We start from the raw sequence: 25,075 nt of genomic DNA, 5'->3' as shown, positions 1-25,075 counted from the left end.
GATGTTTTCCAAGCTGATGATCTCTGTGGCTTTTGTTACATTATGACTAAAGTAGCATTGGCAGAGGAGGTAGAAGAGAGGTACAGTGGATAGTTAAAGGCATGATCCTGAAGTCTGAGTACCTGGGTTCAAATCTGACTCAAGCACTTAAATGCTGTGGGATCTTGGGCAAGTCATTTAAACTTTGTGTCTAAGTTTTCACATCTATAAGTGATGATTATAATAGCTCCACATCAGTGTTGTGAAAATTAAATGAGTACAAATAAATTTAAATTGCCTAGAAGAGTATTTAATACTAATGTTTATATTATATATAATATTATTATAAAATTATAGCATGATATGTTAAATTATACTTTATTAATATCTATTATTTTATAATATCCTATTATTGTATTGTGGTTAGGCCCCTAGAGAGTTGTAACTTTCAACCAAAGTCAATTTGTCTAATTTTCTCAAAAATTTTAAGTATAAAAGTATATGAAAGAGACTCTCAAGATACCTCAAACTGAAATACTAACTCTTCTTTGTTTCCAAGCCTGCTGGCTTTCAGACTGGTACTTAATCATTGGCTCTCCTGACAGTCATGTCTTTGGGCTTGGACTGGAATGACACCATCAACTTTCCTGGATCTCCAGGCCCCCAGCTTTCTGACTGCATATCTTGGGACTTCTCACCCTCCATAAAGTATGAGCCAATATCTTATGATAAATCTATCTGTATCTATCTATATTATCTATCTGTCTGTCTATCTATATTATCTATCTATCATCTATCTATCTACCTATCATCTATCTATTCTATTTGTTCTGTTTCTCTAGAGAACACTAATACAGTTGTATTTTCCAGAAAATTAAAGGCAGATGGTTTATTCATTTTTTAATACACTGAGGCATACTGGTCCATTTTTCTTCAGAGCTAAGATCTCTTATCAAAGAAATATAGAGGTTTATTTACAAGGACAAGCCTGTGGAAAAATGATAACACTAGAGAAAAGTGGATTCCATCATTGCATAAAATTGTTGTAATGGCTACATGATGCCTGCATATATACCTGGGGAATAAATAGTCTTCCATCACTTTTTAGTGGGTCTTTCCAGCTTCTCATGAGCTCTGAACTTAGAGTTAGCAAAACAAGGGTACAGAATAATCTGGCAGCTAGAAGGTCAGTTCTCCATGAACTATGAGTATGTCTTATACTGCTTTGCCCCATTCAATGTACATAACACCACAGCTACAGGCGGGGGAAAAATCATTGCCTTTGGCAATGTTAACATAAGGTTACCTGAAGCTTACCTATGACACATTGTTTTATACCCACTAGACTACTAGAGTTATTATAGTTATTTATAATGTTGACCAGTCTTCCTTAGAAATGCTTAATGAGAGAGTCCATATACCATATAACTCTTAGCTAGTGTTACTGTAATGGAACAGAATAACTTTCTTGAAGGACTCAGTTAGTGGTGGTTGAATACACTATTCTGTATATTTAGCAGGGTATCATACTAAATTTGAACTCTTACCAGGTCTGTTACAGTGGGCAGTTGAACTTTGACTTTCCCACATGCCTCAGACATTGACCATCAATTCCTCACTAGCATTGTTTAATACAGCTGTCTACTTGATACTATTGAGTGGAATGAATGGGTGTGTCCTCAGACCCGGACCAACCATTTCCACGTAACCATGACTATCTTTTAAAATCTTTATCATATAATCCTAAATATCATATCTATGTATAATTTCTTATCATTCACATTTTATTTATTTATTTATTTATTTATTTATTTATTTATTTATTTAGCTGAGCCATCCTTCCACCTGTTGGCAGCTCAGCGGCTGCTCAGCTCGGGCTGGACTCGAACTGCTGTTGCTCAGAGCTCAAACTCTTGAGCGAGCTCTTAACCAACTGAGCCACTTGGCCGGCCCCATTCACATTTTATTTATAGTTGCCTTACTTATTTTGAATTCTTCTCAAGAATCCTATTTTAAAAAATCATCAATTTCTAGACCCTTACTAGTAGTTTTTGAAGTGGGTGGTAAAAAAACATAACTTTTTAAGAAAATTTAAGCTGGATACATAATATGAAAAAATATCATATGTGAGAGCTATGTAGGATCTATTGAAACACTAAATGCATATTAGCTCATATTTATAAAAAAGAAGAAGTACTAATAATTCCATGGGCTGAAATTCTACTTCAATTTCTACCTAAAAAAGAAATACTATTTTAAATAAGATTCATATCCTTGATCATATGGGTGAATATTTCACAAATTTGATATTTGAACATCTTTGATAAATATATATGACTGAAGATTTTAAACAAACTCAATTACAGTTGTTAATAAGGTATAATGAATACCTTGTTAATAAGCTTTTTTTTTGAGTGATTCTGGATTCATATTTTAGCCACAACATATATCTAAAGCTTGAGACAGACTTTTCTTGAGGCTTATAAAATCAGTCTCATTTCTTGCTAGTTCACTATTCAGATCAATGGCTTGTTTTATTATTTGTTTTAGGAGAACTAGTTTCCATAATTCAAAATTAAAATAGCCCTAAATGGGTTTTCATTACATTTAGAACCCCATTATTGTTAAAGCTGGAATTTTGTGACTACAACTTTTCTAAACAAAAGCAAGGATGCTCCAGTCCCTCCTTCAAAGGAGCTGAGGAGTTTGGCAGCCTTGCAGTTCTCCACCTGTAGTTTCTCCAGGGTAACAAACCCATGAAGCAGAGGGGAGGGACTTCTCCAGAATCTGCACGGCGTTAGCCAATGCAAAGCCTCTTTGCCTGGATGTATTGTTTTATGCTTTGTTTTGCTTTGTTTTCCCTAGTTCTTTTTCTAGTGCATTTCTAGATTATGTATAGATGGAAATTAAAAAAAATATATGGTGATGAAGTGAAATACAGGGCATTAATAATGTAAAAACAACTTCCTTCATGAGCTATATTATGTAGACGATAAATGAAAGTTAAAAGCATAATCATTCCAGTTTTGAATTCCTTGAATACAAGAGGTAGAAGGTAAACTATGATGATTGTTTAGAATATTTGCTGTGAAAATATTATTAGAGCCACTCATAAATTGCATGGCTTTATTTTAAAAAAATTTAATACATGGTCTACATTTATTTCACATATATCTCAGTTTATAAATACCAAAGGTGACTAGGATTGAGAATCTAAGAGATTTGTCATTTATTAAAACATCAGGTAGCATTTAGGAAGATAAAAATACCCCAAATAATTGTGATTTCAAAACACAGGAAGATTCAACGTTACTGTCTTTCCCTGGCCAATGATATGTTTCAGTTCCCATTGCTCCATCATCTGAAATTCATTCAGTTTAAAACTAAGGATGGCAAAACAAGCACTTCTTGTAGTGACAACATTTTATGCTGTGAACTGTGGTTTATAGCATCATCTCTTATGATGCCAGGATCAGGCTTTGTTAGGAAATACGGAGAAGGCAGTTCACAAGCACACTGTACTTCTAGGAGAGGGCATACCAACCATTGAAATAGACCAGGAACGACAGGCTCTGGGCAGATGACAATTCCACAGGCTTCATACGTTTACCAGGGCTGGTCCCACTCACCCCAGCCACAGAGCATTCAGGCACAACCTTGTATGTTCTCCTGGTCTGCTTTTTTATTTTTAATGTAAGGTCTTCTAAAATTTTAGTTGCCACATAACGTTTTCCCTTGTACTATTTCACCCTGCCCTCAAACTGGTTGATCTACTTATTCTTGGGGTTTTACACATAAACATCCTCAGAGAAAACAAAACAAAAACATTAACTTACCTGGTCTTTTTGTTGTTTTGATGGAGCTCTCATTCTCAGCTTTAAAGGAAAGAAAAGAAAACCACTAAAATTAAATGTTAAGTGTCAGATCTACTGTCATAATTGTTTCAGGTGACAAATGGATATAGAACTTAGCTCATTTCTGATTTACTTTTTCTCAAATTATAAAATCATGAGGCTTCATGATTAAAAGATACTTTAGATCAAGGGTCAACCAACTTTTTCTTACAGGGCCAATTATAGTAAATATTTTAGGCTTTGTGGGCTCTAAGTCTCTGTAGCAACGACTCAACTTTGCTGTTGTAGTCTGAACACAGCCTTACATAACACCTATATTCCAACAAAACTCTATAGAAAAACAGGTGGGGGCTGTATTTGGTCTGAGGGCCACAGTTTGTTGTTGAACTTGCTTTAGAACATCTGCACCTTGAATATGGCTGATAACACAGACAACTACACGTCCTTTGGCAGGTGCTTCATGAGTGGCACTGCCATGTGTCATATTTCTAGTAAGATCTGATGCATTTCCTGACCTGGAGAAGATTCAGGAAGGTTTAGACAGATACCTTTGAAACTTAGGGAATTCCTTTAAAGTCAGTACAGTCCAGGAAAGCTTTCTACAAGTAAAATTACTTGAGAGAATTGTAATCAAAGTTCACTTCAACAGCTTGGAGTATATGCACCATGAACAAGATTTGCCATGTGAAAAATACAAAATATATTTTTGAAACAAGTAGAGGCCCAATTATAAATGTCTAAAACATCCATTTGCTTCCTTTGCACCTTCACTTGACTGTTTATCAGTATCTCCAATTTAACATGCCCAAAACAAAGCTTGACTGGTAGCCTTAAATCTGCCTCTACCCCCACCTTCTTAGCTTAAGGCATAGCACAATTTCCCTTCCAGTTGCACAAGCCAAAAAAGTAGTGGCCTTTTTTTGATTCCCCTCTTTTTTTCACCCCCATCAGCTCTACTTTCATAATATATTCCAAATAGGTCTCACCACTTAATCAGCTACTGTTCATCTGGAACCCATATTTCTCCCCTCAGTGCCTGCAACAGCCACCTAGAAAATCTTTTTAAATTTAAACTTGGCTGCTACAATGGCTGCTTACTCTTTTGACTAAGGCTGGCAAGTCTTTATAGGATGCAGCCCCTGTCTTGCTTCTAAATTCATCTCCAACCATTCAGTCAATTTAGATCAAAGTTGGTGGGGGATTGGGGGGCTGGAGGGGGGAAGCTCTTCCTGACTCTGGCTTCTCTCTTTGCTGTCCCCTAAATCTCAGTGTTGTTCTCTCAAACCTGTATTGGCTTCCTTTTACCCTTCACGACTCTGCTCAGATGTGACCACTCAGAGAAGTCTCTTCCAACCAACTTATCTAAAGTTATCTCCACATTTCCTTTCATGCTAGTCTACCATTCTGTGTCATTTGCTCAACAGTACTTTGTTTTTTAACTACAGTGACATTCACTTTATTAAAATTTTGTTGTTGTCAGAATGTAAACTCCATAAGGACAGCGATTTCTTTTTTTTTTTTTGCATTTTTAAATTATAGTTGATATACATTATATTAGTTTTAGGTATACAACATATTGATTCAACATTTTTATATATTACAAGGTGATCACAGTATATTTAGTAAACCACCTGTCTCTGTACAAAGTTATGATATTATTGACTCTGTTCCCTATGCTGTATATTATATCCCTGTGACTTATTTGTTTTGTAACTGGAAGTTTGTATCCCTTCACCTTTTTCATCCATACCCCCTACCTCCCTCCCCACTGGCAAACATCAGTTTGTTCTCTGTATCTATGGGTCTGATTTTTGTTCTCTGTATCTTCTGGTTCTGTCTTGTTTTGTTTGTTCATTTGTTTTATTTTTAGATTCCACATATAAGTAAAATTGTATTGTATTTGTCTTTCTCTGTCTGACTTATTTCACTGAGCATCATACACTTGGCAGCTCAGGGCAGCTCAGTGCAGCTCAGCTCAAGGTGCCGTGTTCAATCTTAGTTGCTGGTGGGTGTAGCCCAACATCCCATGCAGGAGTTGAAACAGCAACCTTGTTGTTAGGAGCACATGTTCTCACCAGCTGAGCCATCCTGCCACCTGTTGGCAGCTCAGAGGCAGATCAGCTCGGGGCAGCTCACTGGCTCATGTGGGAATCAAACCGTTGACAGTGTTGCTCAGAGCTCGTGCTGTTAACCAACTGAGCCACTTAGCTGGCCCATAGCTACCATTTTTAAAGTAACTCTTATGATCAGTTTCATACATTAGTTGTTGATGTTTACAGAGAGCTATTATTCTCATTTTGCACATCCGCAAATATTTTCTGAGAGAAGTAAAACAACTTCTCAAGGGGATAGGCAATGATTATAATTCAGGTCCTTTGGTTCTAATGTCCATCCTCTTTTACTAAAATAGATAGCATTTCCTTCCACTAAACTGTTCTGAAAGGAAAGCTTATGTAATTTAGTTCTACTTTTGATAACTATTAGGTTGTCAGAAAAGTCATAAAATATTTTTTCCATGTTTTTTGTTGCAAAAATGCATCATGACTTTTCTGACAGCCCAATAATTAAGATACCTTTGAACATGGCATAATATTGTATTTGGAAGATGCGGTTAAAATATTTATAAACTGCTAGAGGATTAGAATACAAAGAAAATCAAAACCCTTTCTTCCTCTTGCTATTAATATCAGGTCAGAATCTTTTTTGCTGATAGACTTCATTGATAATAAAAAATTTTCAATTCATATTCTTTATTTGTGTTTTTATCAGTCTTCAAAAGTGTATAACAATTTTAGAAGGAATTATCATATAAAAGAAAAATAACTATGACTTAAGGTGTGCCAGAATACCAAAAAAAAAAAGGAACATATACCAATTCAAAAGACTTATAATGAGTCCTAAGACATCCAAACTTTTACATATGAATAAATATATTGTTATTCTGAGGACAAAATTCTGCAAACTTTAAATATTTAATCAATACTGGAATATATACCCTTTTTTCTGAAATCATGAGATATTATTTTGAAGATAATACAGTGTTCTCATACAGTATACCACTTTCAAATTTGGACTCAGTTCTGCAGATATAAAAGCTTAATAGTGATTAATGCTATGAATATTGCTAAAGTCACGATGACTAATAAAAAGTGAAGATAATTATAATGATCTCTGGTTATTATTTATAACTTTCATAATATACATGTGTTCTGAGAAAGAGTCAAGCTCTGATCTATGGAGGGAGTGAGTAAAGTCAAATAGCAAATGAGTGTAGTGCATTCTGTTAACCTATTCTCAAACTTCGATGTTTAGTAAAGATGGAAACCTTAGTCAGGGTGATTGACAAGTTAAAATGTTGGTTGACTTTAATTCTCTAATATGAAACTGAAGTCTTATGAAATGCAAATGAACTTCTAAACTGCTAAACTTTAATCCACATTAATCCAAAGCTAAAGTTTACTCAAATAATTAGCTTTTAAAACAGAAAGCTTAAACAAAAAACATGCAACTTTGCTAAATATTCTTATTTTGCAAAGAATATTATGTTTTCCTCTATACAGAGCTGTATATAGTTACATGTAGAACGTGATATAGGTCTAGGAGAAAAATATATACAGCCATTTCCATATATAATTCTTTACTGATTTGCATAAAAATAATTAACGAAGAGCAATTGAAGTTTTCCTTATCATTCATTCTCCCATACATGGCATTGACTGAGTCATTGTACGTGAGATTATTTCTCCTTTGGTTAAACCATGATTGGTGACTAAGATTTTGTTATCTTGAGGATTCCTCTTGTTTCTGCCCACAAGAAATGATACAACCTAATTAAGTAGCATAAAGGGAACATTATGATTAACTTCCAAAATAAGTGGCATAGATAAATGGCGCCATTCACAAAAGGAATAATGAGGCTGGGATATCAGATACATTAATGTTTTCCAAAGGATGAGATGCATAGCCTTGGATGAGAAATTCTATAAGGTGATACTGGGAGGTGGCATTAAATAAGATTGAAACACTCAATTAGAAAGTTATTTTCTTTTCAGCTTCCTTTCAGTTTATTTGATTATTTCAATGAGGAGGTTTTAAAATTTCAGTTTGATGTAAATATATCATTAATACCTAGTATGGGTTTATCTTTTTTTTTTTTCCAGGGGAAAAGTGAGATGGAGTCTACCACTACCTTAAATTATGCAGTGTCATTTCCCACATTTGGCGAAATCTCAGGGGTTAGCACATCTGGAATGCAATGGACAAGCCTGGCCCTGGGAACCATCTTTGTGATCATGGTATTTCCCCTGCCAGGTAAGTGTTGGATTTTTTTTTTTAAACAAGGATAAGCAAGTTTTAAACTCAGAGCCTTTGGCAAGCAATACAATCTAGCTAGAATTTAATTTTATTTTGCTTACATCATAGTGATTTTACAGCTCCTGTTTATGCCAATTGAAACTGGTTTGTCATTTATGATGATTTCCTTTTCCAACAAATTTGAAATTAAAAAGTGCATCAATTTCAAGAGCATAATAAATAAATAATAATGCAGATGGTACACATATCTGGCAATTCTCATTAAGTTATGGAAAATACTGAAGTAAAATCTTGTAGAGTCCTTGATTGATGTGTAGAATTCAAATAAGCAATTGAAGGAAGGATGAGGGGAAGAAGAAATTAGGACCGTACACATGAAGAGGGCAGGAAACACACACACACACACACACACACACACACGCACACATGCACACACACATGTGAACAAATCTGTCATGGGGGGTAACAGCGAGAGAACAACCATGGTTAGAATCATAGGTTTATATTTAGTCAGTCAGTCTCTTATGTTATGTTGAACACCTACTTGTCAAGCATATGATACACCCAGTTAATAGTTGGTTGTTTTCTACTTCCTTTAGACACTTTATGTAAAATTGTTGTGACATGAACAAGTATGGTATAGTGAAGTTTATGGGGTTTAAGGCAAGAAAAACAGTGTTTGAATTTCATCTTTTTAATTTCTCTAATATGAACCTTGGCCAAGTTATTTAATCTTTCTGAACCTGTTTCCTTATTTGTGAAACTGGTATCATCACCATTGCCTAGTTTTTTCAAGGATTACTATTAACAAACCAATAGCTAAAATTTATTAATTGTTTATTTGCCAGGCATTTTGTTTTAAGCTTTATATGTTTTTATCTCCTTTAATCTTCATGAGAAGTGTAACATTATTAAACCTATTTTACAGATGAGAAAACTGAGAAGTTAAGTAGCTTACCAAAGGCCACAGTGTAAATAAATTGTTGTGCTATCATTTGAACCTAAGCAATCTGACTTCAGCAACATTATTTATAAAAAATAAGCTAAGTTACTCTTGGCATGATTAGAATGTGCAATTTTTTTGCTTAAGAAGGGTGTGTTGCCTTGAAAATCACAGCTTGAGCATAAGCTCCTCTCATGTTCAGCCAGTAATATATCTAAAATGCCTACTTGGTTATTGTACAATTGTCTATGCTTTTTGTATGAAAATAAACTCCATATAAAACTAAGATAAGTATACAAAAGGAAATATAGGATTAACTATTATATATAAATGCAATTAACTCCTACCTAATAACCTACTGATAACTTATAAGGTTACTTATAAATGTTATTCATTTCTACTTAACAAAAGCCAAATTTTCCCTTCAAATTTCAAGTCTGTAATACTATATATGCCTTGGTAGCAGAAGCTCTGGCTTGGAAAAACCCTTAGAAGTATTTCTATCCAAGTTCTTGCCTTAGTAGAGTTATGTATGGCATTTGGCCATCTCCATTTGCCTTCTACCTAAAATCTTATTCCACATTTTTTCCTCTGCCAAGTCAGAATTCACCAAAGGAAGAAAGAGCAATAATAATCTCTTCTCTGCCAGTCTCTCATGCATGGTGCACCATGCCTGCTTTCAAATCTGGTTATAGAAAACTAAATGACTAAGTTTCCAGCAAGGAAAGCAAATTTTTTTCTTTCTTCTTTCCATCTTCTTTTTCCTTTTTTTCCTCAGAAACCATCAGGATGTACACAGGAAATGAAGGAAGAGTCAGAGAGGATGCCACATTTTTGAGACTAGCAGAAATAGGGAATTCAGAAAGAGAAGATTTATAGTTTTATGACAGAGTTTTACACCCAGTCATTCCACAGGGTAGTTACTGGAGGGTGAGGACTCTTGTAATTGACATTTCCTTTCAGTCACCCCTTCAGTGCCCAGCAAGGTAGCCCTACATATAGACAATGACAAATGCATGGATGATGAAACAAACCTAAGCATAGCATGGGTAAATTCAGGACCTGATCTGGAGTGCATTAAATGGTGACACCCTTCCTTCCATGAAAAGATATGTGCACCTGGCATTTGTGGATGTGACCTTAGTAGAAAGAGGGCCTTTGCATATGTAATTAAGTCAAAGATATTGAGATGAGATCTTTTTAGTTTGGGGTGGGCCTAAATACAATGACACATGTCTTTGTATAAGAAAAGACACAGACAGAAAAGGAGACACAGAGGAGAAGGCCATGTAAAAATGGAGGCAAAGACCACAGCCAAACAAAGGAATGCCGAGGATTGCTCTCTATCCCCAGAAGCTGGGCGGCACACTGGGCATAGAAGATGCCCTCTCCAAAGGTTTTTTGAGTGAATAAATCAATTTATTAATTAATTCAAAGGGCCCTCATTTCATTAACTATGGAGTTAGAACACTGAATTAATGAGGGTTTCTACCTTAAAAATTCTAGGATTCTAGCAATGCGTCTTCTGTAGGCAGAATAAAAGAGTAAAACAGGAGAAAAACTAACAGCTTTAAGAGAATGGGAAAATATTAGAGAGCAATGTTTTTGAGGATAGGCTTCTTTTTGACCTACATTCCACCTTTCAGGGGGAATACAGCAGCAAATCTCATGAACTCTTCTCTACTCTAAATCAAACCTGCACTTGAGATGACGTACCCATGATGCCTGTATCTGATAATCACTATTCAGGGACCCATTGCCCATATATTTAAGAGGAAGATGAATCTTCAGCTGTTCAAACTTCCCCTACCAGTAGACTGTTTTATTCTCTTTCTGTCTCTCTGTCTTGGCTACACTAATTCTGAACGTTTGTGTGTGTGAGGGATGGAGATGGAAAGGGAGCGTTGATCTGCTAACCAGGAATCTGGGCAGGCTCCTTGTTTCATCATGAACAAATGGGAATGTGTGCAAACTCATTATATCAAGTTGACTCCAAGCTAAGTAGGAAGCACCTTGAGGAATGAGAGCCATGTGGGGAGGAATCAGTTTCACAACTACAAAAAAATCTAAAGGGCTGAGTATAGAACTGGTTAATCAAGTGACAAATGCAAAGGGCAGCAGTAAATACCCTTATTTCATTATCTTGCTTTCCAGGTTGTTTCATTTTTTCAAGAAATAGCTTTGTGGTTGTACTTTTTTTTTTTTAAGCTGCTTGGAAGAAAGCCACTTCTTACTGTGCTTAGAAGCTGAATAAATACAATATTTCCCAGAACTGAGATACAGAGGGCATTTTATTGCATGAATCAAAGTAAAATTAGAAGTTTTAAGTGACTCATGAGGCTGACCACACTTCTGTATAATTGCTAATTTTAATAAACTATTGTCTCTGAATGACATTTTTCTCATCAGTTACTGAATGGGTATTAGAGTAGCATATAAATTATTTAACAGTAATCTTCAACTGCTACACATTTTGCAGATGCATATTTACTTTTATTCCTGTTTGTATTGGGAGCAGTCATATTATGAGATGAATGGGATTTTGGTTTGCTATTTTGTAGACATAAATTTCCTACAAAATAGATTCTACTTATGAGAAACAGAAACACTACCACAAGGAAACGTTCTTCATATAAAGGAGAAATGACCTAGCTCATCAAATTCATCTATGCAGCGACTGTCTCATGAAATAAAATTATTAGTTCACAATTATGGTGTGAAATTAGGCTCCTTCTAGATAATCTTCATGTTGTGCTGAAGATGATTACAATAAAAAGGAAGAATATGGATGTTTTCGATGCATTTCGAGACAAGAGTGGGACCTTGGACATCCATGGTTCCCATTTGCCATCTCCTCCTACCTTAGAGGTCTCCCAAGAAGAGATTTGGGGACTATGAGTCATCTGTAGCTGCTTCTTATTAAGGAGTATGGATATGCCAGAAATGCATCCATTACTTATAATGAATGGTATCTGGTAAGGCTGTTATGGCAGATTACTAGCTTTTCTAGTGATGATATTTTGACTAAAAGTACAGATTACTTCATATCATGGAGGCCAGGATGTGGGAAGTGCTTGTTGTGAAGATTTAAATGGACTGGAACTGGAAATCTGTCAGAAATCAGGGAGCTCCAGGTCTTGCTACTCTCTCTGTCTCTCATAAACAACTTTATCTTGCTTGTTCATGTGGTCTCTCCATCTCCAATGTGCTCTTTCTCCATTCTTCTCTATCAACTCTCCTTACTCATAACATTTGCTTCATTATGCCATAGACATGCATAGAAATCACCATGGCTTTCTCAGACTCACTCTACTAAAACCTTGCTGCTTCAGTTCCCACAGCTAATCACTTTTTTAGGTGGGTTTTTTAGTTCAGATTACGCAGAAAGGAAATTTGATTGGCCAAGGTCAATATTTTCTTGTCTTCATTTTTTAAACAATGTTTTATACAGAAATGTATGAGTAAATTCACTCATTTTAAGGATACAACTCAAATAACTTTTAGTAAATTTATGGAGTTGTGCAATCACCACTATAATTCAGTTTTCATCCAGATTATGTTTTCATCAACGCAAAAAACTCCCTTGAGGCTTTTTGAAGTTAATCCCCCTCCTACCTCTAGATTTAGACAAACAGTTATCTGATTTCCATCCATATAAAAATGTCCATTCTGGATATTTTATATAAATGGAATCATAATATGTCATGTTTTGTTAAAGGCTTTTTTTCACTGAACATAATGCTTTTGAGGTTAATTGTGTGAGAGCATATATCGGTAGTTTGGTCTTTATATTTCTGAAAAGTATTTCATTGTATGGATATCCCATGTTTTGGAATATTCCAAATCCATTCCAAATGGAAAATCCCATTCCAATGAGATTCCATTTCATCAGTTAATAACCATTTGGATTGTTTCCAGTGTGATTATTATGAATAATGCTACTTATTATTAACATTCATTATCTCAATAACCCACAGTCTTGATAACTACAGCTTCAGAGTATAATTTGAAATTGGCTTCTGTAAGTGCTCCTTCTTCATCCTTCTTTTTCAAAAGTATTTTGGCTATTCCAGGTTTTTTTCATTTCTACATATATTTTAGGATCAGCTTATCAATTAAGAAAACCCCAACAAACTATGATTCTAATAGGGATTGCATTGAATATATTAATCAATTATTTATCAACTTGGGGAGAACTGTCATCTTAAAATTTTGAATCTTCTAATCCATGAATATATAATGTCTCTCCATTTAATTAGATATTTAATTTCCCACAGAAATTTTTTGTAGTTCAGTGTATAAATCTTACACTTCTATTGTTCAATTTATTCCTAAATGTTTTATTCTTTCTGATGAAATTGTAAATGACATTATTTCCTTCATTTTATTTTTGAATTGTCATTGTTAATATATAGAAATATCATTTTTTGGTATATCTATGTCCTGTGATATGAAATACTCTTTATTAGTTCTCAGTTTTTGTGGAATCTTTGGATTTTCTACATAGATAATAATGTAGTCTGTCAAGGAAAAGGTGTTTTATATTTTTCTTTCCAATCTGGATGAATGGATATATCTATTTATTATATCTATCTATCTATCTATCTATCTATCATCTATTGCCTTTTTGTACTCTAGAATCTTTGGTTATAATTTTGAATAGAAGTGGTGAGAATGGACATCTTTGCTGTGTTCCAGATATTTAGAGAAAAGTATTAGATTTTTCACAAAGTATGATTTTTGCTGTATGTTTTTCACAGATGTCCTTTACCAATTTGAAGACATTTCATTTTATTTCTAGTTCACTGAGAGTTTTAATTATGACTGGGTGTTAAATTTTGTTAAATGTTTTTTCTGAACCCACTGATTCTACTAATATGGTGTATTACATTACTTGATTTTGAGATACTAAATCAACCTTGCATTTCCAAATAAATCCCACTTGTTCATGTTGGATATCCCTTTTTATATGTTACTGAATTTGGTTTGCTAATATTTTATTAAGGATACTTGTGTCTATGTTTATGAAGAATTTGGCCTATAGTTTTTATTTGCTTGATTTTAATTCTTTCTTAGCTTTGGTAATAGTGACCTTAGATCATTACTTCTGCAGTGTTTCTTCCTCTTTACTTCCTGAAAAAGTTTGAGAAAAATTTCTATCATTTAAAAAAATTTTTTTTATATAATTCACAAGTGAAGCCAACCTCTTGGGAGTTTTCTTCACCATTTTAAATTTCTTATGCAATATCTTTCATTGTTTTAGATCTTTTCAGACTTCCTATGTACTTAAGTCAGTTTTAACAATTTGTTTGTAAGAATTTTTTCCATTTCATCAGAGTTGTCTAATTTGTTGACCAAGCTCCCCTCTTCCTGCCAGGTGATATCACAGGTTACTGCCCAGCCTTGACTTGATCTTCCTTGGCACCTACCCATTTGTGCTACGGACAGATAGTGTAGCACTGTGCAAAGCAAAGTTTCCAAATGATTACACTGTTTAGTAGAGACTAGGAGAGAATACAGGTGGGGCATGGTTCTTCGATAATAGTGAGCTAGAAAACATTCTGAGTCTAATTCTATCCAACACACTAGTTTAACATTTTAGCACAAATTCTTGTACTTACTCTTGTGTTGAGAACTTTGTACTGTTGAAACAAAATTTGAAAGTGGAACATTTGTCACTGTTTCTTCTGTGGTGTTGAGCTGATTCTTTGTGGCATCATTGGCTGTGGCTCCTAATTATGTGAAAAGAGTAGATTAAAGGTATAACCAATCACTAGATAGTCTCATTAATATTAATATTAATATTCAGTTACAAGTTGAAGATTAGTTACTAAAAGTCTTCTGGTCAAGATTTAGAAGTCCAGCATTTTGATGTCTACCTTTTGGTGATTCCATTTAATTACATTAAAGGAAATTGGGGAGGTGGGGCATCAGACTCTGTTAAAATTTGTCTCATTTGATCATAATAGTCACTTTATGAATTAAGTAATAATTATGATTATAATTGTACATATGAGACTCAGGAAAGTTAAATAATTTCCCCCATAATCACATAACTTGTAACAGGAGAAAGCCAGGAATGAATGTAAAGCCTTTCTGATGCAAAAGTTGATCACTCTGCTACCTTACAAAGGAGTGGTAAGGAAATAATAGTAGTTGAAGATGGTAACATGATTTCCATGATGTCTGAAACAACTTTCATGTAGGTGGAATAGCCAGGAAGAGAGAGATACCAGGAAATAAATAGAATAGATTTTTAAAATAGTGGTTCATTTCTTTGGAAAAAAGGAAAAATCATAAAAAAAGAAAAGATACGCTGAGCTTTCAAAAGTAACTTTGGAATAATATTACTCGAAACACCTATATTTGCATAAATATTATAAAAAATGTATGATGCCCTTCAGTCTTTTCAAAATCTAGTATGGAGAACATTGTATTGGTGGAGAAAAGGCAGGCCTGCCGCTTAGTAGTGTATGCTCAGTGGACGCTAGATACAATGTTGGTGGGGGAAAGCAGTTTAATAGATTTCTATCACAAAGTAAGCTGGAGCCCTGAATTGCTGGTGTCTTCCAGAAGTGTCAATCAGCTTCTATTTTGTGGCAATAAGCATCTATTGTATAATGCAAATTCTTAGCATGATGGAGAGATTCATGCTAATTAAATTAACAGTTTGTAAGAAGACCTCATAGACAGTGGATAAATATGACTTCAGGCAAAAGCCTTCAGGATTTGACATGCAAACAAGTGAAATAAATTCAAACCTAAGCTACAGCATTAACGCTGTATATGAGAAAGATGAGCGGAACTGGGTATAAACTTCAGAGGCATCTCAAAGTATTCAATTGACAGGCAAATACTTCAGGAAGTTTCTCAGTTTAATACTTTGAGATGCCTCGGAAGTTTATACCCATCTCCACTCATTCTTATTATGGTAGGAAGGCAGAAATTGATGTTTATGATAACATGGAAGTGGGACAGTCACCCACGGTACAGGAACTCAATGCTTGATGATGGAGGAATTTGTGGGGCTAAAAATTTTGCTTTTCACTAGAATTCTAAAAACATATGCTTGGAAAATGTCAGAACAGAAGATTCTCTCAGAAATCTTTGAAGAATTCTTCTGCTGAGCTAAAATTGGAAAACATAAAAAAGTTATGCCAATGGCTTGAAGAATGTCATTGTATAAGGCCCACTCAACAGTCTTGGTGATGGAAAAGGGAATCTATAACTAAGAAAGATGTGGGGAACTATAAGATAAAAAAATACATAGGAGTAGAACAATGGAATAGCTGGGGATGCAATGCCAAATATTTTGCTTAGAAAATTGCCTGTTATTAATGTGTAATATACTTCACAAATAAGAGTAGAATTAGAGCTCACACTCAATTCAGGATAGGCTGTCAATTACACAGTGCCAAGTAGGCAATGGGAGGAATCTTGAATGTTTTAAAGGCAATCAAAATTTTTTTAAATGTCCATTGTGGACCTAAAATGAATGAAATAAAAGATGTGGAGACTAATGCTGACACAGCTGTACATTCTTAAATTTTACTAGTATACTGAAATGTTTCAAATCCTAGTCTCAGGAGAGAAAAAAATTGGGTGAGTGACATTTAGTAAAATATGAGAATCATAGTCTTGTATTAACATCTTGTTGGAAAAATTGTCCCAATTGCATTTTGGGTTCATGCATAGTAGATTCTGGACTCCTGCCAAAAAGTGACTGCCACCTCAGAGAAAAAAGGAAATCAATCTTAAAGCTGTCCTTCAAACTTCTATGGTTTGCTCTTTTTCAGTTTTTCTATCTGCCTTTTCACTCCAGATTACACTATGTATCTGCTTTGGTAGATAGGTTCACATTGAACTCTAAGTCTAGGAAGTAATATATGCATTAGGTTTGATGAACATTATTTTACTTGAGAAATATTTAAGTTGCAAATCAAAATAATATTGGCTTACTTTTAGGACTTGTGTTTTTGAAGGTCATGTCCTTTTAAGTCTTAGAATTGTGTTATAAGTAAAATGCATGAAACAAAATATAAGAATTTTTTTAATCCATGTTTGAATTGAAATAAGGAAAATCTAACACAAGAGATACTTGACAGAGCCACATCAATACCAGAGTGTAAGTGGCTGCAGCCATACCTTTATGTGAGAACCATTGGCCAGGATGAGCAGAATGAGTGTGAAATAGGGACTATTTTATAACTGTCTTGGAATTATTAATATGAGATTAATTTTGTATATTTTGGGAGATTAAATTTTTGGGAGGCAGCAATAAATGTGGATATTATTTATATTAGAGATTTAAGGTGTGTTTACAACAAATTGAATTGAAAAGAATGGTTTATGAAGTTCATTGTACAGGGAAGGGGACTAAGCAGCTTTATTCTTCTGGAATTATATGATTTCAATGACAGTATTGTTATATATAATGCACATAACAAAAGCTTCTTGTGTGGTCACTTTGTCTTCAGAAATAAATATTGGATAAGTGACTTTTTGACAAAGTTAGCATTTACCAAAACATATGCTATAGAGTACAAGTGCTGTGGTATATTATTTAGTTTTGTGTTTTAGAAAAGATATTTTCATAATCAAATTATTTGGAGCTGCATAGATTTTAAAGTCAAATAAATGTCTTTGTGTTAGGATTACTAAAATTAAAAAAAGATTGTTATTGCGCATTGCAAAACCCTAGGGGTAGTATTTTCTAAATCAATTCCTGAGAACCTCCATTTTCAGGGATCATTTTATGGACTAGTATTCCATAGAATTCTGTCCCCATGACAACGTGGTAGTCTGGGAAAAATTTATTTAAATTAATGTCTTGATTCATTTAACTGACTTCTGGAGTAAAATTAAAGAGCCACTCATAAAAAGATTGTGAGGAGCATAAATGTTTATACCAATGGTCCTAGGGAGATGCGTCAAAGCAGTGGAGGAGACTGGAAAAGAAGCTTCTTAAGGTTTGCTTAGATTCTCTTGACCTCCTCCCTTGGAGTAAGAAACAGTACCCCAGGCTAAGTAATTTTAATTGCTAAGCTCGAGAGAAAAAAAATAAGTAAAGAGATGTGAAGGACTAAAGGCCGAACACCTGAAAAATTCAAGGAGCACTTAAGACTGCATCTCCTTCAGTCTTTTTGTCCTAAAGAGGAGAAACTCAGATAACTGAGCCAAACTACAGCAGAGTTCCAAAAATTTTTGAAGAAAACAAAATGGTGATAGTGGAGAAATACAGGTAAAGCAGAACTACAGCTTTCAGTGGGAGACAAGAAAAGGACAGAGTTTTAGTTCTATGTGAATTTGATATGTTTTTTTCATATTATTTAAATGGAGGGTTATGGGAGGTGTCACTGGCCCTTTGGAATTGTGTGTTTACCATTGTCCTCCCTCTTGCAAGACCAATTAGGACCTGGGTATGACCTCAAGGAAAGTGAGTCAGAGCTGACCACTGTTGAGCTCCCTACCACTTAAGCCTTGCCTGACTGGATGTTTAGGTATCTCTAGACCTATCCATTATTCCACCAAGGTAAGTTTATATATAAATTTGGGACTGATCCCAGGCTAGGAATAAAGCTATACTTGTACTTGGAGAGGTACTTTGCATATATCCTCTAGAAATCAAATGAGATGGGGTATTTTGGTAACTTCAGAGGGATCTAGTGATTTGGGATTCTTTTTTTTTTTTAAGATTTTTATTGGGGATTGGGGGAGGGGAACAGATAAGTTGCTGTTCTTTTGTCCTTTAGTCTAGTTGTGGAGGGCGTCGCTTCACTGGCCCATGTTGGTATTATTGCACTCTTCCCGGGTGAGACAGTTGCTCGCTGGTCATTGGACAGCCACTCACGGGGGCCCCACTGCAGCCTGTGCCATCACCGGCATCTCACAGCAGCTCAGCTCCAGGTCGAGCTGTTGTTCACCATCTTAACTGTAGAGGGCGCAGCATCACTGGCCCTCATGTGGGATCCAAACCGGGGCCCTGATGCTCAAAGCTGGTGTCCCAAGCTAACTTCTAACCAATGCACCATTTGGCCAGCCCGATTTGGGATTCTTTTTCAGCCCTTCTGCTCTTTATTAGAGACTTTATTAACAAGTCGATGTTGACTTTCCACTTCCATTAAAATCTGTTTTAACAGTGTTTCTTGGAGCCAAAGCAAATACTGGTAGGGGCTTCTCCTTTATTTTCTCATAGTTAGTGGTCCTGTTTACCCAAAAGATCTTACATATCAGTGAATAACTAGCAGCAATGCTATGGGGACCTTAAAAGCTTCTGGAACATTTGAGCTACCCCTTTTGAAAACTGTGGTTCACAGCAATTACCAATGGAGTACTCTCAGGTCAAGTGGTGAGTAAAAAAGTGTTGCTTTGTTTGTTTTCCAATTATAGAATTCACATTTTAAAAAATTATGAATGGAATTTAAATAAACATAATATCTTATTTCAGTGATTTTTAACTGTATTACCAAAGCCATAAGGGCTCAGAGGGAAAGCTTCATGGATTACCATTAGTGGTTAAAAAAGAGAAATGATAGAGGTCCACCCTGCCCACAAACACACAACACTACCACACTGCTTAAAACTGAGCAGTTCAACGTCTATTTTTTTGATATATTGGTGTTTTGGACTTCCTCATAAGATTTTCTGCAGATGTGTTTCTGCCAATTAAAAAAAAAATTAGATAACAATTGCCTTACTTAATAATGAGGTTCCAAAAATGATAACCTTGTCTAGTCACTCTAAAAGTAAGATGAGCATAAGAGTAGGCAGAAATAACAAGATCTATTGTTTTTGCGAAATTTGTGGGAAAATAATATTTCTACGCTATGCTCAAAAACCTGGCCTTTCACCTGGACTTGTTTACTCCTTCCTAAACACAATTCCAACAAGTTGTTGCTGTTGCTGTGCATGTTAATTTGCTCCCTAAAAGGAGCAAATTAAAAGAAATAACCTTCCATAACAGACTGGTAATCTCACCAAAGGAATAGCCTGAAAGCAGGGAAAGAAAAGCAAGAACATGCACCAAAACCAGAATAAAAAAGCAAAAAGTTATAGAATTTGGTGACAGTTTTGTGGAGAGAGGGGAAAAAAATGCCATATAAGCTTTGTAAATACCTGAGGGGCTCAATATTTAATAGCCAAGTGTAATAATTGAGATTAAAATAATAATACTGATTCATTAAGAAATAGCTGACTATGAATTAGTTAAGTGGAAAGAAAAATTTGAAGTTAAAGGACCAGGCTTCTAATTCCAAACTATTATTATAAATTTTGTACTTTTAAAATTATTAAGCCATTTGGCCTTTCTGAAACTCAGTTTTTCCATCTTTAAATAATAATATTTAAATAATAACTTTTAAACAATCTTCTATAAATGATAATATACTCTTTAAGATGAGGGCCAAATGCACTATTGTAAAAATAGTACTTTGAAAAAGTTTCAAACTACTTACAAGTCATATTTATTATGCTCTGTTTAAGGATATCCATAATATACTTTAGAATAGTCTCTATATCATTTAAAAATTAAATTAAAATTTAAAATTTGATGCTCAAAGGGAATAACATCTGATAGTAAATACACAGAAGAGGAAACATGATTTTTTAAAACATGGTGGGAAGAAATTCATAAACATGTAGAAATTATATAATATAAACAATATAAATATAATATACACAATATAATCCTAAATAACCAATGGGTCAAGGATTAACTACAAGGGCTAGTAGAGAATATTTTGAGGTGAATGAACATAGAAACACAATATACTAAAATGTATGGGATGTCTCAAAAGTAATACTGAGAGAAAAATTTATAGGTATAAATACCTATATCAAAAAAGAAGAAACATTTTAAATCAATACAATAACCTTCAAACTTAAGAATTTAGGAATAGAAGTGCAAACTAAGCCCAAAGGAAGCAGAAGGAAAGAAATAATAAAGCCCAGAGAGGAAAGAAATACAACTGAGAAATCAATACAATCAAAAGTTGGTTTTTTGAAATGGTCAACAAAATTGATAAACCTGTAGTTAGACTGACAATGGAGAAAAAAAAGAGGAAAGAGAGGACATTACTACCATCTTTACGGAGATAAGAAGGGTTATAAGGCAATGCTATGAAAAATTGTGTGTCAACAAATTAGATAACCTAGAGGAAATGTACAAATTCCTAGGAAATCACCAACCAACAAACTGAGTCAAGAAAAAGTAGAAAACCTGAATAGGCCTCTAAAGAGTAAAGATATTGAGATAGTAATCCAAAAATTTTCACAAAGAAAAGCCCAGGACCAGGTGGCTTTACTGATAAATTCTGCCAGATATTTAAAGAATAATTACCTCCAATAAACTCTTCCAAAAATTAGTAAAGAAGGGAACACTTCTCAATTCATCTATGAGGCTAGTACTAACCTGATAGAAAAATCAGACAGACATCACAAGAAAAGAAAACTTCAAAGCTGTATCTTATACATGTAGACACAAACATTATTTACAAAATAATACAAATCAAATCCAGCAACATATAACAAGCATTATATGCCATGACCAAATGGGATTTATCCAGGAATGTAGTAAGGTTGATTCAACATACAGAAATCAATGTCATATGCCATATTAATAAAATAAGGGATAAAATCCACATAATAATCTCAATATACAAAGAAAAAGCATATGACAAAATTCAACACCCTTGCATGATAAAACATTCAACAAACTAGTAATGGAAAAGGACTTCCTCAAACTGATAAAGGTCATCTGTGAAAAACCTACAATAACATCATACTTAATGGTTAAAAACTGAAAGCATTCCCTTATAATTAGGAACAAAACAAGGATGTCCTTTCTCACCAGTTGTATTCAATGTTGTACTGAAGGGTCTAACCAGGGCAAGAAAATAAAATAAAAGTCAGCCAGGTTAGAAAGGAAAAAGTAAAATTATCTCTATCTGTAGATGAATCTTGTATATAGAAAATCCTAAGAAATGCATACACATACATTAGTACCAATAAATGAGCTCAACAAGTTAGCAGGATACAATATCAATATATGAGAATAAATTGTATTTCTATATGGTATTAATGAACAATCCAAATATAAAATGAATAAAATGATTCCATTTTTAATAACATCAAAATGAATAAAATATTAGAAACATATTGAACAAAAGAAGGGTAAGTCTCTACATTGAAAACTATAAACGTTATCAAAGGAAATTAAAGAAAACCTAAATGAATGGCAAGGCATCTCATATTCATGGATTGGAAGAATTAAGACTGTTAAAATGGTAATACTTCCTGAATTCATCTACAGATTCAATGTAATCCCTATCACAACCTCAGCTGTGCTTTTGTAAAAATTCACAAATTGATGCTAAAATTCATATGAAAATTCAAGTGACCCAGAATAGCCAAAACAATCTTGAAAAAGAAGAAAAATGGTTTTTTTCTTGTCACATTTTCTAATTTCAAAACTTAGTGCAAAGGTATGGTAATCAAGAGTGTATGATTCTGGTATTAGGATAGACATACTTGTATAGATAAATGGAATACATCTGAGAGTACAGAAAAAAAACCCATACATTTATAGCCATTTGATTTTTTTTTTTTTTAGCTGAGCCATCCTGCCACCTGTTGGCAGCTCAGTGGCAACTCAGCTCAGGCCGGGAATAGAATCGCTGTTGCTCAGAGCTCGCACTCTTGAGTGAGCTCTTAACCAACTGAGCCACTCCACCAGCCCTATAGCCATTTGATTTTCATCAAGGGTGCCAAGAGATTCAAATCAGGAAAGAATAGTCTTTTTAAAAAACTGTTGTTGGGACAACTGGATAATTACATGCAAAAGAAGAAAGCCAGATGTCTACCCTGAGCCACATACAAAAATCACAGACTTAAATGTGGGAGCTAAAACTGTAAAAGTTTTCTCAAAAGAAAACTTTGGTGTAAATCTTTATGACCTTGAGTTGAGCAATGGTTTCTTAGATTTGACCCCTATTACACAAGCGGCTGAAGAAAAAAGAATATGTCACTACCAAATAAAGCTCTTTGACATAAAAATTTAAAGCTGAAGGCAATTAAGAAACAGCAAATGCAGAAAAAGCTTCCCTTTTTCTGCCTAAAGGCAGGATATAAATTCTCTTTTTACTGGAGACAGACTTTTATCAGTCCAGAGAAAGCACCAGAGGAATTTGCAAACAAATCTTGCTTCATTAGTTTCCTTTCATATATATTTATCTTTCGTCAGTTTGCCACCCTTTGAAGCCTTAACTGTTTTTCTTTGTCCTGTCATTTTTTTAACAAATTTATTGGAGTTTTTTTTTTTAAGATTTTATTGGGGATTTGGGGGAGGGGAACAGAATTGAGGACTCGGGAAGAGGAACAGACAAGTTGCTGTCCTTTCGTTTTTCAGTCTAGTTGTGGAGGACGTCGCTTCACTGGCCTATGTTGGTATTATCATTGTACTCTTCCCCGGGTGAGGCAGTAGCTCGCTGGCCATTGGACGGCCGCTCATGATGGCTCACGGCAGCTCATGAAAGCTCACACCTGCTGCCGGCCAGCCCCACTGCATCCTACGCTGTCGCCAGCAACTCACGGCAGCCCAGCTCCAGGTCCAGCTGTTGTTCACCATCTTAGCTGTAGAGGGCATGGCATCACTGACCCACATGTGGGATCCGGACCGGGGCCCTGCTGCTCAGAGCTGCCATCCCAAGCCAACTCCTAACAAACGTGTTACTCGGCCGGCCCTTATTGGCGTTTTTGTTAAAGATGGTATATAAGCTAAATTCTAAGCCACCTCTTTGAGTTAGAGAGGTGTTTCTCACTCGTGTGCACTGCATGCATTAATAAACTTTTTCTTTTGTTTGTTTGTCTTTTTTGTTAGCATTCCAGCTGAAAACCTAAGATGAGGAGGTAAAGTTTTGCCTCCTTTACATGATAAAAGACAATACAGATAAATTTTACTTTATCAAAATTTGAGAGATTAGCGTTTCAAAGGATAAGACAACCTACTGAATGGGAGAAAATATTTGAAAATTATCTATTCAACAAGGGTCTACTACAACATATATAAAAATGCTTACTATTCAACAATAGAAAGACAAATAGCCCAATTTTTAAAAAATGGGCAAGGATTTGCATAGACATTTCTCCAAAAAAGATCTATAATGGCCAACAAGGACATAAAAAGATGTTCATTATCATTAGTCATTAGGAAAATCTAAATCAAAACCACAATGATATACCATGTCACACCCTCTAGAATGACTATGATGAAAAAGACAGACAACAAGTATTGGCTAGAAGATGGAGAATTCATTTCCTCATATGTTTCTGGTGAGAATGTGATATAGTGCAACTGTTTTGGAAATCAGTTCTTCAAAATGTTAAACCGAGTTACCATGTGACTCAGCACTTCAAAGTATATACCCCCAAAAAATGAAAACACATGGTCACACAAAACTTGTACAGGAATGTACTTAGTAGCATTATTTATAGTAGCCAAAAAGTAGAAGCAACCCAAATGTCTATCATCTGATAAATAAACAAAAAGTGATCCCTACAATGAAATATTACTCAGTCCTGGGAAAGAATGAACTACAGATACATACTATAGCATGGATGAACCTAAGAATACTATGCAGAGTGAAAGAAGCCAGACACAAAAGATCATAGAACATATGATTCCATTTATGTGGAAGTTCTAGAATAAGCAAATCTATACAGACGGAAAGCAGGTTAGTGGTTGCCAGGAGCTGGGGGAAACTGGGAAAGGGAAGTGATTAGTAACAGATACAGGGTTTCTGTTTGGGATGATGCAAATGTTCTGGAATCAGGTATTGGTGATGGATGCACAATTTGTGAATGTACAAAAAACTACTCAAGTGTGTACTTTAAAAGGGTGACTATTATGGTATGCAAACTATATATATATATATATATATATATATATATATATATATATATATATATATATATATATATATATATATAA

At 34.7% G+C, this 25,075-nt stretch overlaps 1 protein-coding gene across 1 annotated transcript in view; it reads right to left on the bottom strand.

Annotated features, from left to right (window-relative positions):
* EMCN (endomucin) overlaps positions 1-17,077 on the bottom strand; it is a 41,253-nt gene extending 24,176 nt beyond the window's left edge. Inside the window, exons 1-3 of the mRNA XM_019660760.1 lie at positions 17,050-17,077; positions 14,712-14,822; positions 3,816-3,854 (exon numbers count right to left, since the gene is read on the bottom strand). Of these exons, the coding sequence (XP_019516305.1) occupies positions 3,816-3,854; positions 14,712-14,822; positions 17,050-17,077 (178 nt within the window). The remainder of the gene's footprint in view (positions 1-3,815; positions 3,855-14,711; positions 14,823-17,049) is intronic.
* Positions 17,078-25,075: the final 7,998 nt, after the last annotated feature.

Source organism: Hipposideros armiger, unplaced genomic scaffold (genome assembly GCF_001890085.2).
Source record: "Hipposideros armiger isolate ML-2016 unplaced genomic scaffold, ASM189008v1 scaffold_328, whole genome shotgun sequence".
NCBI classification, from domain to species: domain Eukaryota; kingdom Metazoa; phylum Chordata; class Mammalia; order Chiroptera; family Hipposideridae; genus Hipposideros; species Hipposideros armiger.
Note: the sequence above shows the minus strand (reverse complement) of the source record. Positions and strands in the feature narration are given on the sequence as shown.